This window comes from Pagrus major, chromosome 20 (genome assembly GCF_040436345.1).
Source record: "Pagrus major chromosome 20, Pma_NU_1.0".
In the NCBI taxonomy this organism is placed as follows: Eukaryota; Metazoa; Chordata; class Actinopteri; order Spariformes; family Sparidae; genus Pagrus; species Pagrus major.
This window is the reverse complement of record NC_133234.1, coordinates 19701061-19717720: the sequence shown is the minus strand read 5'-3', so window position 1 is coordinate 19717720 and position 16660 is coordinate 19701061. Positions and strand designations below refer to the sequence as shown.

The following is a 16660-nucleotide window of genomic DNA, read 5'->3' as shown; positions in this document are numbered from 1 at the left end:
TCAAGGCTCAGAGGGTTTTGATGATTTTACTAGCAGGCAAAGAAATGTGTCTGTCTAAGGGTAATATTTAGAGATGCATGAATGCAATTTTCTTTGCCGATTTTTAGCCAAACATTTGTGTGTTCACAATAAAATGTTTAGAATAAGAAAGAATAACATCCAGCTGAAAATTAAATGCATTACATCGCAACTTATCTAACATATTGTCAGCTATTTTATTGAGTGACCTGTTACTGAAACTGTCTAAGTGAATTTAAGTTCCCCCTAATAAGCATTTACGCGGTTATACTGGTATCCAGGACTCTTATTGTGAAAGGTAAAAACAGAGGGAGTCTGTCTAACGCGCTGCAGTTAAAAGTTTGGCTGGCAACCATCCTAAAATGCCTAAATAATGCCTATAACCGTTCAATTCCTGTCCCTGGCCGGTCGATCGGGTCATCCATAGTAACGTTTCTTACACCTCTTACTCAACCTCTAGTTTTGAGACATTTACTGAGGTACTTGGAATCGCTTCTCTTGCAGCTAGATGCTTGATCTAGCTCTGTTTTTGTTATTATCTGTTATTATTTGTTTTTATTATTGTTGCCTAAAGCGGAGGCAGCAATCACCACCATCACATATTCAGTGGATCAGAAATCTTTTTCAATTTCTCAGCCTAGAGTAAATGTAAGTTTACTCTTAGAGGCTCGACTGACACGTTCTATGGCAACAACCTCTATCTCATGTTGACGACTAAAACCGCCCTCACACATAGCACAAGGCTGAAGTATACAAGCTCCATTATTATTATTTACTCATTTATTTTCATGGTCGAATGCCTGCACTTAACTTTAATCATTCTGTTTATGTTGATTATTAGACTATTATGTTTTGTAATGCGAGGTACATTTTCCTTTTCTTCGGCTGTCAGCTGAACGAGCAGTGCTGATGCAGTATGATTTGCATCACAATTTCCACTGTCACCGAAAATTTGTAAAATCATGATGATGTGTTTTTGTTTTCGTTGTGGTCTGTACCAAACAAAGTACTTGCTTTTGTCACACATTTTACACCTTGGATATTGCACTTGGCCGTATTGCGATTTTTGATCATGTTTCAATTGATTGTGCGACCCCTCGCTGTAGGTAACAATCATTTTTAATTAATTGATTTATGGTGTGTGTCAGTAAAATGTCAGAATATATTGTAAAATACTCACTTAAGGTGCCAGAGCCCAAGAGCCAGAAATCAAAAAGCTGCAACAATTAGTTGATTAATCGATTAGTCAGTTAGCATCGATTGATCAAATCAACTCAAATCAAGTCAGTAAGCAACTTTTTCTCAAATGTGAGTATTTGATGCTCCATGATATTAAATTAGGGATCAACAGATATGGTTTTGTCAGGGCCGATACAGTACATTTTCTTTTCTTTCTACTCCAATTTGGAGGCAAACATTCTTTGTTTTAGTCAAATATATTTATCTGATAACTTTAGTTTCTAGTTATTTTGCAGATTCAGATTGTTGATACTCAATTGTTTGGCATCAGAGCCAAAGAAGTGCATTTATTAATCAATATGTTTTATCAACAATCTGAAGACAAAAAACATCAATATTGATGATGGAAAAAAGCAGAATATCGGATCTGATAACCGGCCAGGCCGTCAATCGGTCTATTAACGGGTATTTTTCACTATGTTCTGACATGCACCAAACAAAACGATGAATTGATTGATTGAGAAAATAATCATATTATTAATCTGTCATGTAATACTTGCACAAAGTGATGTAGAATTTGAAAAGCAGGATAAATGTTTGGCATTTTTGCTTAAGATGTAACACAACATTTATCATTTATCCAAACTGTTGATTAAAACTCAGATTATTTGAGCACTACTGCCCCAAAAAAAACACCTTAGTGAGAAGCAGAGAATTAGAAAGGCTTAGCTGTGGTAAGAAAAATATGTATTTTTTAATTAGTTAAGTTTAATTTAGCCTGTATTTAATTAAAGAATAATTAGTCCTTGTGTGATTTATTATTAGGACTGTTAAATGGTGATGAGTAAGAGGCTGGAGACATGCTGTACTTTGCTGGTACTGACTGGTTCCTCTTGTCTTGGCGTCTGCTACCACTCCCAACCCTACATATGGTGGAGTCAGCACGGCGCTCATCCTCTACGTGAGTGCGTGTGTGCGTGCGTGTGTGTGTGTGTGAGCAAAATGTGTATGTCAGGGAGACAGTGCGACAGAGCGAGGGGGAGGGACGACAACAAAAGAGGCCGTTTAAAGAGAAATCCAAAGAGTGTGACACTGAACATGTGTGTGTGTGTGTAGTGTCCATCTATGTGTTTCTGCACCAAGACAATGTGTTAAAATGAGCCGCTTTGATTGCCGACGCTTTATGAGTCACAAGTGATGACTCACAATCCACCTCCCCTGAACATGCACACACACACACACGAGACGCACGCAAACATACGGACACACACACACACACACACACACACATATGCACACACCGTTCCCTCTCCTGCCTTCATCCACTGACCGTGAAGAATATGTGCAGGCAGCCTTACTCATGCATATTTACACTGAACACACACACTCCCTCACCTACTCAGCGGGCACTCTCTAAAGGTTATTGTGTGTGAGTGTGTGTGTGTGTGTGTCTGTTTGTCCGTCCGTTCACGTAAGCGCGTGTGTAAAGGTCACTTCGAGCGAGGCTGACCACTTGTTTATGCCGCGCACAGATTGTGGGGATTGATATCGAGAACACTTGGGCGTGCAGACAAACAATCGCTATTAACAGGACAACCTGCTTCAAAGCTTTAAGTAAATGCATAAACAAATTATATAAATGAGCACCGCTGCCAATTACGTCCAAGAGCTACTCCTCGATCCTATTCAGAAACCTACAATCACTCATTCACCCAGAACCCTTCACGGTCTATTCTCGGCCAGACAGAGAGAAGAGAAAGGGCAAAATCTGCTACTTGGCTTTAAGCACATTTTCCATCCAGATTATTGCTGCTCAATACTTTTCAAAAAAAGAAAAAAAAAAAAAAAAAAAATCCATTTCCCCTCTCTTCCTTTGGCTGCTCGATACTTATGAAAATCCAATTTGGCTCCCTCTTTTCTTTCTTCCCTCCACAATTCGTGCATTTTCACCCACTCAAAGTGATTAGTGATCTGTGGGTATCGTTTCCAGGGAGAATGATAGCTGTGTTTTATGGAGGAGGGGAAAGGTCCACGGCTCCCCATCAGGGCTGGTGTCCCTTGGAGAATGACTGGGCTGGGAGGGCAGACAGGAGCACCGCTGTCCCTTTGCAGATACAGGCAGTTGCTCTACATCACAGGCAAGAAGACGACTCACTTTATCTCTCCCTCGCTTCCTCTTTCCCTCTCTGCTCCCTCTATCATTCATTCCTTCAGCTCTTCTCTCGCAGGCACGGTCGCTTTTTCTCAATTTCTCCGGCACAGACACACACACGAGCAGACACACATGCTATATATCTTTCTAAGACACCCCTCCTCCCCGCACCCAATCCGCCCCCTCAAAGAAACTCATTTCAGCTTTGCGGGCTCCTCAAAAAGCCTCTTTACGCTGAGCTAACCTAAGCTAGGCTTCGTCTGCACCATTTGACAGCCTTTACATCTCAGTATGCAGAGCAAAAACACACACACACACACACACACACAGCTTTTTTTATGTGTACAGTTTCTGAAAGAGACTTCAAAGGTATTAAAAAAATAAAAGAAAAAGGAAAATCAGCCACAGTTACTTTCAGCCTATCACAATCCAAACATCCGTAATAGTAAGGGCAGCCACTATACACAAATACACTGAATACATTGTGTAATAATGCTGGAAACATATGTTAATACATGTCGACCCTTAAGTAGCTGATTTAAAATGCTGAGCATAAGCCAGATGAAGCAATTAAATTTTCACTGCCACCTGGATGATTCATGGCAGACATTTTAAGGCAGAAACTTCAGCACTGGGAGCTTACTAAGCAATCAAAAACACAGAGAAAGTGCTCAGATAGAAATATACTTGTCAGAATAGAGATATCTCACGGTGATAGATGGTTGAAGACACAATTTGCCGCTCTATTCAAGATATTTCTATCCGCCGGCTTTATTAAATAGCACATTTCACTGAATACACGGCGGCCCTGTCACAATGGGAGACAGCCGTCATCATGTCCTCTCTCATCCAATCAAAGAGCACAATAGACGCGGATCAGCCCGTCACAGTCAGGCCTGTCTTCATGTGGGTCAATCAGTGTATTCATCAGCGTCATGCAGAGCCGGCCGATCCAGCAGCACCTACCTTCAGATTTTCAAAAGCACTGTAGGCCGGAGCTACCATTCATTCACACGCATGCACGGACGCACGCACGCACGCACGCACACAGTCATGCATCAAAGGCTCTAAAGTCTGCATCTCCATACATACAAGAGCCTGTCAACACAGAGCTGAGGTCACGCCCCTGCTGGTGGACCGCCATGGGACCTTATTTCAGAAAAGTACGCATGGTGGCAAGGGGCAAAACATGTTTTGATCCCATTTGAAATGTGCCATGATTTACACACATGATGTTTGTCAAGTCAAAAGATCATTTCTCAACTTCGTAGTCGTAGACAGTGAAAATACATTAGATTAGACTACACACAACTAGGGTTGCAACGGTGTGACATCTCAGAAAATATCACGGTTTCATGATATCACGGTATTATACTGTTATTATTGTTATCATCTGACACAATTACCCTTAAAAGAATGAAAATGTAAGGGTTTTTTTAGGCTAAACAAACATTTTATTATAATTTCTCAAAATATTCTGTCCTGACAGATGATATAAACTTGAAATATATATATTTTAATAACTCTGATATGATAGAATTCAATATCTTAGATAAGCAAATGTTTACGGTACGATAACTGTCGTATTCAAGTATACCTTGAAACCGTTATATCACCGCAACCCTGCACAAAACAGTTACTTAAGTGACGTCTTCTAGTTAAACACTCACCAGAATGGAAACCATGTAGAGCCGGTCCTGTGTGTTAGCTAGCTCACAAAACTGACTAACTCGGTAATTTGTCAATATTTTCGGACTTGTTGCGATTTTCACCTTTATAATTTTAAATTTTTCTGTGCCGAGGTGACGGCCATGTTGGTGTTGGTGATGTATGTTCAGTGAGACGATGTAGTTCACTGAATGGTTTTACAAAAACCTAAACGGTATTTCAGTTTCCTTACGACAAACTGTGACTTTCTTGATTTGTAAAATTATCTTTAAAAGGGCAGTTCAAATATATTAATCACTTTTTTATTGGCCATATGTGAGCAGATTGTAACGTGACGTCAAAAATGAGACCTTCTTCGTCTCTCTCGTTGCCTACGCAAGCCTGTGGACGATTTGTTTAAGTTGTTTAAAGCTGCTGGAGTTTGGATTTCTTTGTGAAGGACTCGGGTCAGACTTTCTGCAACAATCCAAAGGATGTAACTTTATGGATGTTCTCGAGTACCTCGTCTCAGTGCCTCTCTCTGCTCCGCTAACAGAGAGCATCAGTGGCTAACGTTAGTTTAGAAATGGAGTCCGCTAACATAAACTAACGCCACTAACTAACACAAAAGTTCCACAGAGTCCCTTTTAGGATGAAAAACATCATATATGAAATTCATGGCACGATTCAAAAGGGATCAAAAACATAATTGTCTCTCGACTTCTGTAGAATTCGTTTCCAAAATGAGGTCCCATGGGGTACACCGGAAGGAGTGGGACTTTGCCTCGCTATGCATTCAACTTCAAAACCCATCCAGAACAGCCCATTAGCCATACACACAAGAAAATCAGGAGGTTGTACCTCTGAGCTTTGCTAAATTCACAAAGGGTGGTGTCCCAAACAGTGAGAAAGAGGGCAGGAACAAAGAAGGAAAAAGGAGAAAGAGGGCAACAAGAAAGAGGTGGCATTGTGAGTTTGTTCATCTGCGAACAATTTTCAAAAGGCAGAGTAGTGTTCAAAAACACTGGACATCTTGGGAGGTTGAGGTATAACAGCATTGCTTTCATACATCAGTTCAGAATCACATGTGCTCGCCAAATGTGTGAGCAGGAGCCCATGTGAGGACCGGCAAACGGCAGAGCAGGGCATGCTGGAAGCCGATGAAAAGCCATAGATGAATGTGGATGAGTGTTCCTGTGAAAACTGCCACAGTCATTGATCCAAACCATGACGTAGAAGCACACATGCACTCAGATGTATACATCGTGCACACACACACACACACGCTCTCAACACTCCCATCCCCCTCGATCAAACTCTTACATACAGGTGGGAGAAAATGAAATGAGTGGAAGAGTAAAGACGAATTCAAACCATCCATGGAGTCAGTCGGTCAGGCGGCCCTTTGCTCCATTTCCATGAGCCCAGCCAAATCTAACCCAGCCAAGCACCGTCAAGCCGCAGCCGTCTGCACCCCTCCCACATCAGCAGCCATGATTTTTACGATATCACAGCAGAAGTTGCTCTCAGGCTCATTGCTCTCTTAAAAAAAAAAAAATCATACCTAAAGTATTCTGTAAGGTTGCTTTTCAATAATCCTTATTCAATTGTTCCACTTCAAATGCCCAAGTCATCCATTTCAGTTTAAATTAAAACTGAAATTTCTGATGAGACCAAATGGGACCGTTTTAAAAATGAAGAAATCTCTATTACATAAAAAAAAAAAAAAAAAAAAAACTGACCTTAGTTCAGTGCCTAGAGAGACAACTTCCTCCCGCGCCAGGTGGTGATGAAGTGTGTGGGGGGTGGGGGGGTACAGGGAGTTGTGAGTGTGGGAGTGAGGGGATGATGGTATAGCAGAGGACAACAGGAAGTGAGGTAAGAGGAGGCCGTACCTTGGTCGCCAATCATCAGGTGTGCCAGACCTTAAAGGAAGACAAGAGCACAGTCAGCACAGCAAAGGTTCATGGGGCGTGAAGTGTGAGTGTGTGTGTGTGTGTGTGTGCATATATGTGTTTTTGTGATACAGGAGTTTGTCAATGACATGCTGTTGAAGGCTAAAGTACTCCGTGTGAAAGTGTGTGTTGGTGTGTGTTTGTGTGCATGTGTGTGCGAGTCCTCTAAATTATTCAAAATGTCTAAAAAAAAAAAAACCTTGCTTTGAAGACACTTACTCATCCTAGGCAGCGATCCTACGCACAAACAGGTACGCACACAGACGCTCGCACACAGCTACGAACTAGGTCGTATACAGTACTGTATCTGTGTGTGCCTATGTCTCTGAAACCTTGAGGCCAGAGCCACTTCAGGTGATTACACACGGGATGTAGAAACTTACCAGACGTCAGCAACCAATCCCCTACATACCCACACAGACCAACATACATTATGCTGGCTACCTTGTGCTTTCATTTCCCCAAAAGAGGATGCGATGAGAACGTGAAGGCCCGAGAGAAGAATGTAAAGGACGGGACTGACATGGAGAAGATATAAAGAGGGTGGAGAGGAATGGCTAAAAATAAAGTGATGACAGCTATAGAAATGTGTACTTTATATGTAATTACTTAGTAAATTTAAGAACATGGAAAGACAGGATTCAGATAGAAATGTGAAGAAAGAGATGTTTGACTGAAGAAAATAAATACAGACGGACATAGACAGATAGATAGATAGATAGATAGATAGATAGATAGATAGATAGATAGATAGATAGATAGATAGATAGATAGTGCGACCTACCTGGAGTGTAGCTGTGCTCTGGAAAGGTGTCGCGGCCGGCCGAGGAGAGAGAGAGACAGACATTCATTAACATGCATGCTAAGCCCTTGGGTTACCATGGCTACTTACTGTACATGCACACCCGTCCGGGGTTACCGTGGTAACACACATGCAAAGTCCACGCAAACGTCACAATGGATACCATGCTGCACTGGTAGCCAAAACTGAGGTTTGTCTATAAATATTTTTTTTACGCACACACAGAGCTGCATTAAAAATAACGCACAATCTCTCTCTTGTGCAAAAATACACTTACATGTAAGCGCACACGCACACACATACCCACCCACACTTGCAGATACAGAAGGGTGGAGGGGGGATGTGGGCAAACATATACGTTCCTACCTGTATGTTTGGATTCACGAGCCGTTTACCCCAGAACTTACCTTGGAGCCGCTTCCTCTCCCCAGAGCCCCCCGACAGGTAGCATGCAAACACACACGCACGCACATTCGTACGCACAATCTCTCCCTCGCTCGCTCTGTCTTTCACGCACGCACACACGCACACACACACGCGCACACACACGAACATTGACTATGGCAGTAATAATGATGTGAAATAGCAGGAAAACATGTAGGGATGGATTAGCAGTGCAGGAAAGACGAGGGGCATGCATGGTTCAATACTGGGACTTGAGTGTGTGTTTGTGTGCATGTGATCGTGTGTGTGTGTGTGTGTGTGTGTGTGTATTCTGAGCTGTGTGCTGATCTGAGTGTTTCCTTGCCTCTGCCCTTGTGCTAGTAGCATGGCAGAAACAGGTGGAGCCATTAGCATGCTAACAGCGATTTGCCCTCAAGGACAATGCAAGCCAGGCCAGGCCTAACAAGCCAGGTTCACTCTGCCTTCGCTGGAGGGCACGATGGCTTAGACAGTAATTATATTTATGCACAGCCCTGCCCAAACTCTCTTCTCCATATTTTGAATTTCTCGAGTTATAATTCTTTTCTCTAAAACTGACATATTGTTGTGCTTTGGAACAAAAAACCCTGATAAATAGCCCTCTCTTCACACTGCTATGAACGCAGTAATATACTGTCTTTCAGGGCTGAAAAATGCTTACAGTGTGTATTATATTGCTTTGCAAATGTTTCTAAGCTTGTCACAAATCTGCAAAAAATGAGTGTGAACAAAAGTGGATCATTAGGGAGGCTTGGAGATATCGTGTAATTGTAAACGTGTATGGAAACCAGCAGCGCCACAGCCAAATTGCTTATTTCTTGCTTCAAACGGGGTCCTAAAGATCCTTTTTTTTTTCCTTTAGCAGAGCACATTCATTCTGTATTAAAGATTCATAACCAGTGTTTTTTCTAATTTTCAGAGGGTTATAATTTTATCTCAATGCTTTATTTTGCAGCCTCAGTGAGGTTGCTGGGTTCAAAATAACAATAATTTCAAGGCACCATATAAGAGATAAACCTTTATACCCGACTGCCTGACTCTTACAAAACAACTACACAGCCTGGACGCACATACTGGCAAATAATGATTATCCTCATTTCCAAAGAGATGGCTATGGTTTCACTACATACAATCACAATTTTACAAAGCCTTCGATGCTGTTAACATAATAGTTTTTTGTGATTCGAAAAAAGGATTTTGACCTGAGCTTTTATTCCTTTTTACTCCCTTTGCCATTCACTTCATTTCTCTCAGATACAACCTTTGAATTTTCCTCTCCAGAGTGCCTCAGAGCACCGGAGGAGAGATTTCTTTTGACGCACTATAACTTTGTATGAGTTATTCATTGGTAGTGATATAAATGCACGGATATTAGCTCAGCCTGCAAATCCTGTGGTCAGAGATATCCCACTGAGTCTGCATCTTGTCAGAATAAAATGAACAACAGTACATGAGGCCAGTTTAAAAAAAAAACCATTTTATACCACACACAAAAAAAATTTAAACCATCCACGAAGAATACATCATCTGCTCACTTGTCTTCTTCAGCCTCTCAAAGCTATTTTCATGTTCAATGATTCAGAGGTCTAAGATAGGAACCAGGCATTGGAAGATCTTGTTGCACCGTTGTCCAAGGTTTATATTTTTGTTAAGTGTCTCAGTTTCCTGCTGTTTATTTCTGTATAAAAAGATGCTTGTTCACTGGGAATAGTACTTTAAATCTCTTTCCTGTGCTAATGTTAGTGATTTACCGTAATAGCACAACCTGCGAGTACTTGAAGAAAAGACATCAAGTAACCTTTTTAAAACCAGTCATTAAGCTTCTCTCAATATGCACTTTCATCTTACCATCATATCACAGCCCTGCTGCAATTTCTACCTGAAAATTTGAGTAAAGAGTAAAATACAAGTCTGAAAAAATACTTCCAAAAGGTTTATTGTTGTTCCTAGAACATCATGATTAATTTTGTTCCAGGGTAATTTTTTCAACTTAAGAAACTAGCTATGGAAACTGCCTCGTGGTTTATTGGACTACGTATAGAACTCATATAGGTCTCAATGCGGACACCTGTGATATTGTTATACAGTTCACTTATTATTTTCCGTCTCTTTACAGGTTTTGGCCGCTGTTTGGTTAGGTTTAGGAAACTAAAACACATGGTTAGGTTTAGGCAACAGATACACTTGATTGGGTTTAAGCAAGAAAAATACTTGGTTCGGTTGAGGAAAACATGGTTTGAGTTCAAATACGCTCTTTTGCAACAATGAACACGTGTTTGAAAGGGCAACTTCTCCCATGCTCGTATTTTTCCGGTCTTTTTCCCTGAGTGGCTCAGCTATGATCAAAAACGTGATCGGTCAGTTTGAATGATGGCCCTGGGGCAACCATACTTATGATGTTCTGGGAACAACACTAACACAGCGATATCAGATCATGCACACTCAAAAAGGGAGCTGGAAGGGATCTTTGTATTCCCACATCAGCCTTACAGCAAATTTAATCCAAAAACAACTCCCAATTATGTTTTAGCTGAAGCTGTATTTTATTCTTTGCAGAATATAAACATTATTTAGTCTCGTAAAAGCTTTATAATTGCACAGGATAGCAAATCTACTACAACCAAATACAGTACCGCGAAACCCATATACATCCATCCAAGTAGACCTCCTATCTGGGACCATTTTATGAGAGTACTATTACTAACATCAGCCACTACTGCCAAGAGAAAAAACTATGCTAGCACTTGTTCTCCACAGCAACACTTGGCGTGACTCACAATTGAAATGTGAGTCCATCTCTAGGAAAATAAAACAGTCCCTCTAAAGGAATAAGTAGCCTCTTGCTGAGCGACAAAGAGCAGGTCCAAGGCAGGTATCCATTGAAAGCCTTTATGTAAAATGTCTGCGCCTCTTACTTAGTCTGTAGAGCTACCCTTCTATTACCGGTGCTATTATCAGTGCTGATGTGACTAATGGTGGTGCCGGCGCCTTCACACTGCGTGAACGTGTTTCTCCGTGTGTTTGCATGTTTGTGTAACATGTGTTTGTGCAGGTATGTGTGTGTCGGTGCTTTCTGTGTCTCCCACTGTGCCCTAACCAGCAGCAAAACATCAGACTGGATTAGACTGGCTTGGATCAAACATAATTCTCAGCGCAGCACCAAGTTCTGCAGAGAACTGATCATCAGCTTCACCTGTCACTTCCTTCAGACCTACAGACACCAAACATGCAAAAACAAGTAATTGTTTGGTCTAAAAAATGGCAAAGAAATAGAGACAAGTGTCTATGACTTGCCAGGCGAGGTCTTTAAATTGCTGTTTTTTCTGAACAACAACCGACCAAAATGCCAAGGATTTGTTCAACTGATTTACAATGGTACAAAACACATTTTAGAAGCTGGAATGTGGGAATAAGGTTTGCACAATTAACTGAAATATTATTGAAATCAAAACATGGCGAAGTGTAACAATGCAACTGCAATTTTCTTGTTAGGTAAATGTGTGACAAAACAGCCTTAGTGCTGCAGAGATGCCCTGACCTACAATTTGCCTAGTTTCTTTCAGTGAAAATGAAAATTGTGATGCAAATTTGATAATTTTTTTTACCATATTTTGCAACTCTCAAGGGCATATTTGGGATTCTTGCTTTGCAACTATCCTAAATGTAGGGCTGCATCACAATTATTTTCATGATCGATTAATCTGCAGATAATATACTTGATTAATCGTTATCTGTCAGTCATCTGTCAAAAACTGAAAGATATTGAGTTTACTATCCTATATGACAAAGAAAAGCACAGCTGGAACCAGCTGTTGCATTTTCGCTCGAAGTATTAATTTTCTGTCGAGCAACTAATCAATTAATTGACTAATCGTTGCAGCTCTGCTTCAATTATTAATTATTCCTCTGTCAATCGACAAATCTTTTCAGCACCAGTGAGCATAACGCACCAGCTACCTCCCCCACCTGCTTGGAAGATTAAGACCAGCGGTCCAGACATTATCGCCTTATGGATGCCTGTCATACATAAACACACATACGCACTCACTCACAACCACACACATGTAAATACAGTAGACTTGTGTAGCAGACGTGATGCCCGAAGCCACTAAGAGCTGAGATAGAGCTGTACGCAGCACGGAGTCCAGGAGGGGGAGGTTAGAGCTTAAGGGAGGAAGAGCGAGGACAGAAGGAGAAACACTCCTGGCATGAGGTCTCCTTATTAGTCCTGTCTCCATGGAAACCTAGGCCATCCCACTGCCCACTAAATGCTATGGTGTGATATGGTAGGTGGCTAAAGGGAGGTGTGATGCTTGCAGCGGTCTTGGGTGGAGTGTGAGGTCAGCTCGGTGACAAACGGTGGCCACGCAGCAAGGCCACGCTGCCCGTTTTTTGGCAGATGCATTCCTGTCATTAAAATATCAATAACTTGAGGCGAAGCTGAAAGGTATCGAGAAAAGAAAAAAAAACTGAGGAGTTGAGAGCACTATTGATTAAGAATGCAGATTTGCTCTGAATGAACTGAAGCAAATCTGACGACACACACACAGCTAAGCAGGGGGAAATGAAAGCATTTGCAGTACCGGCCATAACAAGGTAGCCGAGTTCATTAAGCAGCTGTTTCGTTTTTGTAATGGCCGTCATTACAGAGCCAGTGTATTGGCACTTGTATTGACCATGGGCTTGTTTGACAGTATTAAGGGAGAGTGTTCCTGTAGAGTTGAGATATTAAATCATTTGTGAAACAGCGTTTTTCTTTTGCCTCTTTCATATAAAATTTTTATTCGCACATCAAGCTGTTCATTGTCAAAGTTCTTTATATCTGTAAAGTACTCCTGACAGGACACTATTTCCTCTTTTATAATGCAAAAGCAAACTGACGCAAAAAAAAACACACACTACACATGCTCACACATCCACAAACAGAGCATCTTAAAAGGCTGCAAATTGTTCAGATTAATGACAGGCAATAGATTATCCACATTTCATCTCAACAGCGTACGTACGCTACCTGTGAAGGCCATCTAGAATCAATGCAATCCATTAACACCGGCAGCCAGATATCAGCCACGTAACAGCCACTGATTTCCAGCCTCTAAGCCTCGTTCCAATTAAAGTCTCTCATCAAGAGCCAACCACCGCGTCCATAATGGATCTATATGGTTACCGTGTTTTGCCAAACACTCCAACTGAGCCCATCAAGGCTTTAACAGCCAGGTGACCATTTTCAGGAATGTGACTCAAAATCTCTGGACTCTCTAGCTCGATTGTCTGAATGCAGCTCAGAACAGCTGTTTCTCAAGCTCTCAGCCCCAGCTTCACTACGCTGACTGCTCTTCTTGGGAGGGGGCTCAGCTCTGATCTCTGGAGGTACATACTAAATTGGCATTATCATTGGCAGCCATAAAAAATCAATATCAAACATAATCAGTATGCATGTCTTGCACTGCTGGTGAAGGCTGCTGGTCCATACGACTGAAGGCGGCTGTGAAGGTGTGAATGAAAAATAGATGTCTACACTGAAGGAGCTGGTGTTGGGAATTGGAGGTATAAATGTGTGTGTGCACATTTACGTGTATGTGTGTGTATGTAAAGGATGAGATGTATATGATGGGTCAGCATGGTTCTAGGCCTTACCTTCGCTGCAGTCGTTGCCTTGGTAACCGGTGTCGGAGCAGTCGCAGACGGCCTGGTCGTTGACCACGCTGCACACCCCTCCGTTCTGGCACTGGTGATCCGGCCCACAGCCAGCTGTTACTGTGACACCCTCTGAGCTGTCCAGCGCCACCAGCGAGCCGTTGATGCTCACCGCCGTGATCCAGCCACGGAAGGCGGGGTGATCCCGCACCGAAGGGGACGTTAGGCGCAGGGGCGAGGAGTGGAGTTCTGGTGTCACCCCGCCCATAAAGGTGTGGCTGAATACTGTCATGTCTCTCCGCTTGCTCTTCACTTCCGCCCATCCCTCCAGTCGCCCGTCCACCTCCAACGAGGTGTTCCTCCAGTCCCGCTTGACACGCACTGCGTGCCAGTGTCCGTCACTCAGCGCCACACCTGACTGCAGTTCAGCCGGCTCAGCACAGAAGATGGAGAAGCGCAGGCGGAGGTGGCCGTGGAGAAGCAGCAGCTCCAGGAAGTCGCAGAAACCTTCATCGTCCAGGTAGAGCAGCAGGCCCTCCTGGCTGTGAGTCCGCAGGCTGAAGCTCAGCACACTCTCGCAGCAGGCGTTCCAGACTGGAAACCGCCCCCACTGGCTGGACACGCCTCCAAACTCCAGGACTTCCCCTTGAGCCTGGCCCCCCACACTGCACAGGCACAGCCCCAGGAAGAGCAGGGGGGCTGCCGCCCACACACACACCGCCATCACACTCATACACACACTCGCTCTCGCACTCACACACACACACGGGAGGAGATAGAGGCTAGAGCTGAGGTGTTCCCTCTAGCCTACAGCTCATGGTGACTACTGTAGGGCACTTGGTTGATCACCTTCTATACGTCTCAGGTGCTTTCTTGGTACCGCTCTTTACAACGACAGGTTCCTACACGATACAGCTCCAGTCGGGGCGGGGGGTCATACAGGAGCTCCTGCTGTCCTTTCAGCACACCTGGGCAATCTTCTCTCGCCTCGGCCTGCCGTTTGCGTCTTCTCTGAGATGTTCACTGCGTTCTCTCCATTCAATCTTTCATTCCTCACTTCTGACATATGAGATTCCAGGTGTGTGTACGTGTGTGTACATCTGTGTGAGTGTTAGATACGTGACGAATAGGATGTGAACTCCATCTCTGTGCCCTAGATAGGGCCTTATCCCCCATGAAAGCAACTCCCCACGGGGTACGAGTGTGTGTGTGGGTTTGTGGCTCACACATTGGTAATGGAGAGAAATGACACCGTCATAGCAAAAATTTTCTCCCCCTCTTTCCCTGTCTTAGTAGGGCAAGACTTAAAATGTGTGTGGGTAAATATGTGTGTGTGCGTGCGTGCGTGTGTGTGCGGGTGAGGTATGTGTGTCTCTCACTGCCACGTCATCACTCTCTCCAGCGACCTACAGAGAGAACAGAGACGGCACAATCAACCAGGGTCACACACACACACACACACACACATACACAACACAACACATAAACACACGTACAAACTCTCTCTCACACACACACACACACACACCGAGCCTGCTATTATTCTCAAATTACACACACACGCTGACATCACATTACACATATAAGAGACCCCCAAAATCAACAATACATACACTGTGACTTCAGCTACACACACATGCACATAGTGAAACCCAAACAGCACCTCCTCAGTAAGAGCTCCCATCATGCCGCAGGAGATTTTTATAAAGGTGGCATTCATATACCTGAGCGCCATGAAGCTTAATTTTTTTCATTATTATTATTATTTAACCACTTTTGACACTTAAAGCTTTGTTTTCTTTTCTTTTTTTTCTCTTCTGCGGTAGTTAATGTATGTTTAGAGGGGAGTCATCAACGCCACCGTCATTGTGTTAGCCACATCACAAAGAGCGGGAGCAGCACCCTGCCTGCTCCTCTCTGCTCCTCTCTGCTCTGCGGCGTATGACTCAAACCGCCTCGCTTTCATCGAATTAACAGCTCCGGAGCTCGTTTCTGACAACCGAAAACACACAACACAACACATATTGGCTGCATTTGTACACACACACGCTGGAAAACACACACGTATATATACATATATATAAGAGCTAAAACAGTTTCTCCAACGCGTCTTGAATCTCTGAAAAGCGGCGACATCGTAGTTATTGATAGACGAGGGTGAATGAATGCGGTTGAAATATCGATTCTCGATTTGCGGCCATACCTCCTCTCCATTTTTTTTTCTTCCTACGCGCCCGGGGTTCAGTCTCATCACCTGCGCCGTGGTGCTTAATTACTTTCTCCCCCTCTCTCTCTCACACACACACACCTATAACGGTCTTAATTGGCATCTCAACCTCGAATAGCGGCACGAAAAGCCTCGCCCCGGTTAATAAAAAAACACAACCTCAACAGCCGCTTTTCTCCCCCCCTCAATGCGGCCACATATGGGCTAGAAAGCCGACCTACCTCACGCACATCCTGTGGCTCCGTGGCAACAGTGCGGCGCATCGATTTCCCTTCTTCCCATTTGAGGAGAAGCTCAAAAAGCCGCGAGAGAGGAGAGAGCACCCGCGCGCCCGGTGGTAGATAGAGCCGGTCTACCGGACAGGGACAAAATTATCACAGGCTCGCCTCCAGGCGACAAGGTGCTATTGGTCTCCCTCCCTCTCTCTCTCTCTCTCCCTCTCTCTCTTTCTCTCTCTCGCTCTCTCTCTCTCCTTCCCTCTCTCTATGTCTCTCTCTCTTCTCTCTCTCCGCTCTCTTGAGGAGGAAAAGGTGCAGTCTGATGCTCTCCGCGAGACTCGGCAGAGGGAGCGTCACGTGGTCGAGAGAGAAAGAGAGTGTATGTATAGATATATATATATA

At 43.4% G+C, this 16660-nt stretch overlaps 1 protein-coding gene across 3 annotated transcripts in view; it reads right to left on the bottom strand.

Annotated features, from left to right (window-relative positions):
- nrxn1a (neurexin 1a) overlaps window positions 1–14546 on the bottom strand; it is a 63480-nt gene extending 48934 nt beyond the window's left edge. The window contains exons 1-4 of one of the 3 annotated variants that reach the window (XM_073489559.1): window positions 13814–14546; window positions 7736–7753; window positions 6892–6921; window positions 5858–5869 (exon numbers count right to left, since the gene is read on the bottom strand). In XM_073489559.1, the coding sequence (XP_073345660.1) occupies window positions 5858–5869; window positions 6892–6921; window positions 7736–7753; window positions 13814–14546 (793 nt within the window). The remainder of the gene's footprint in view (window positions 1–5857; window positions 5870–6891; window positions 6922–7735; window positions 7754–13813) is intronic. The other 2 variants (XM_073489557.1, XM_073489558.1) reach the window with 2 other exon arrangements.
- Window positions 14547–16660: the final 2114 nt, after the last annotated feature.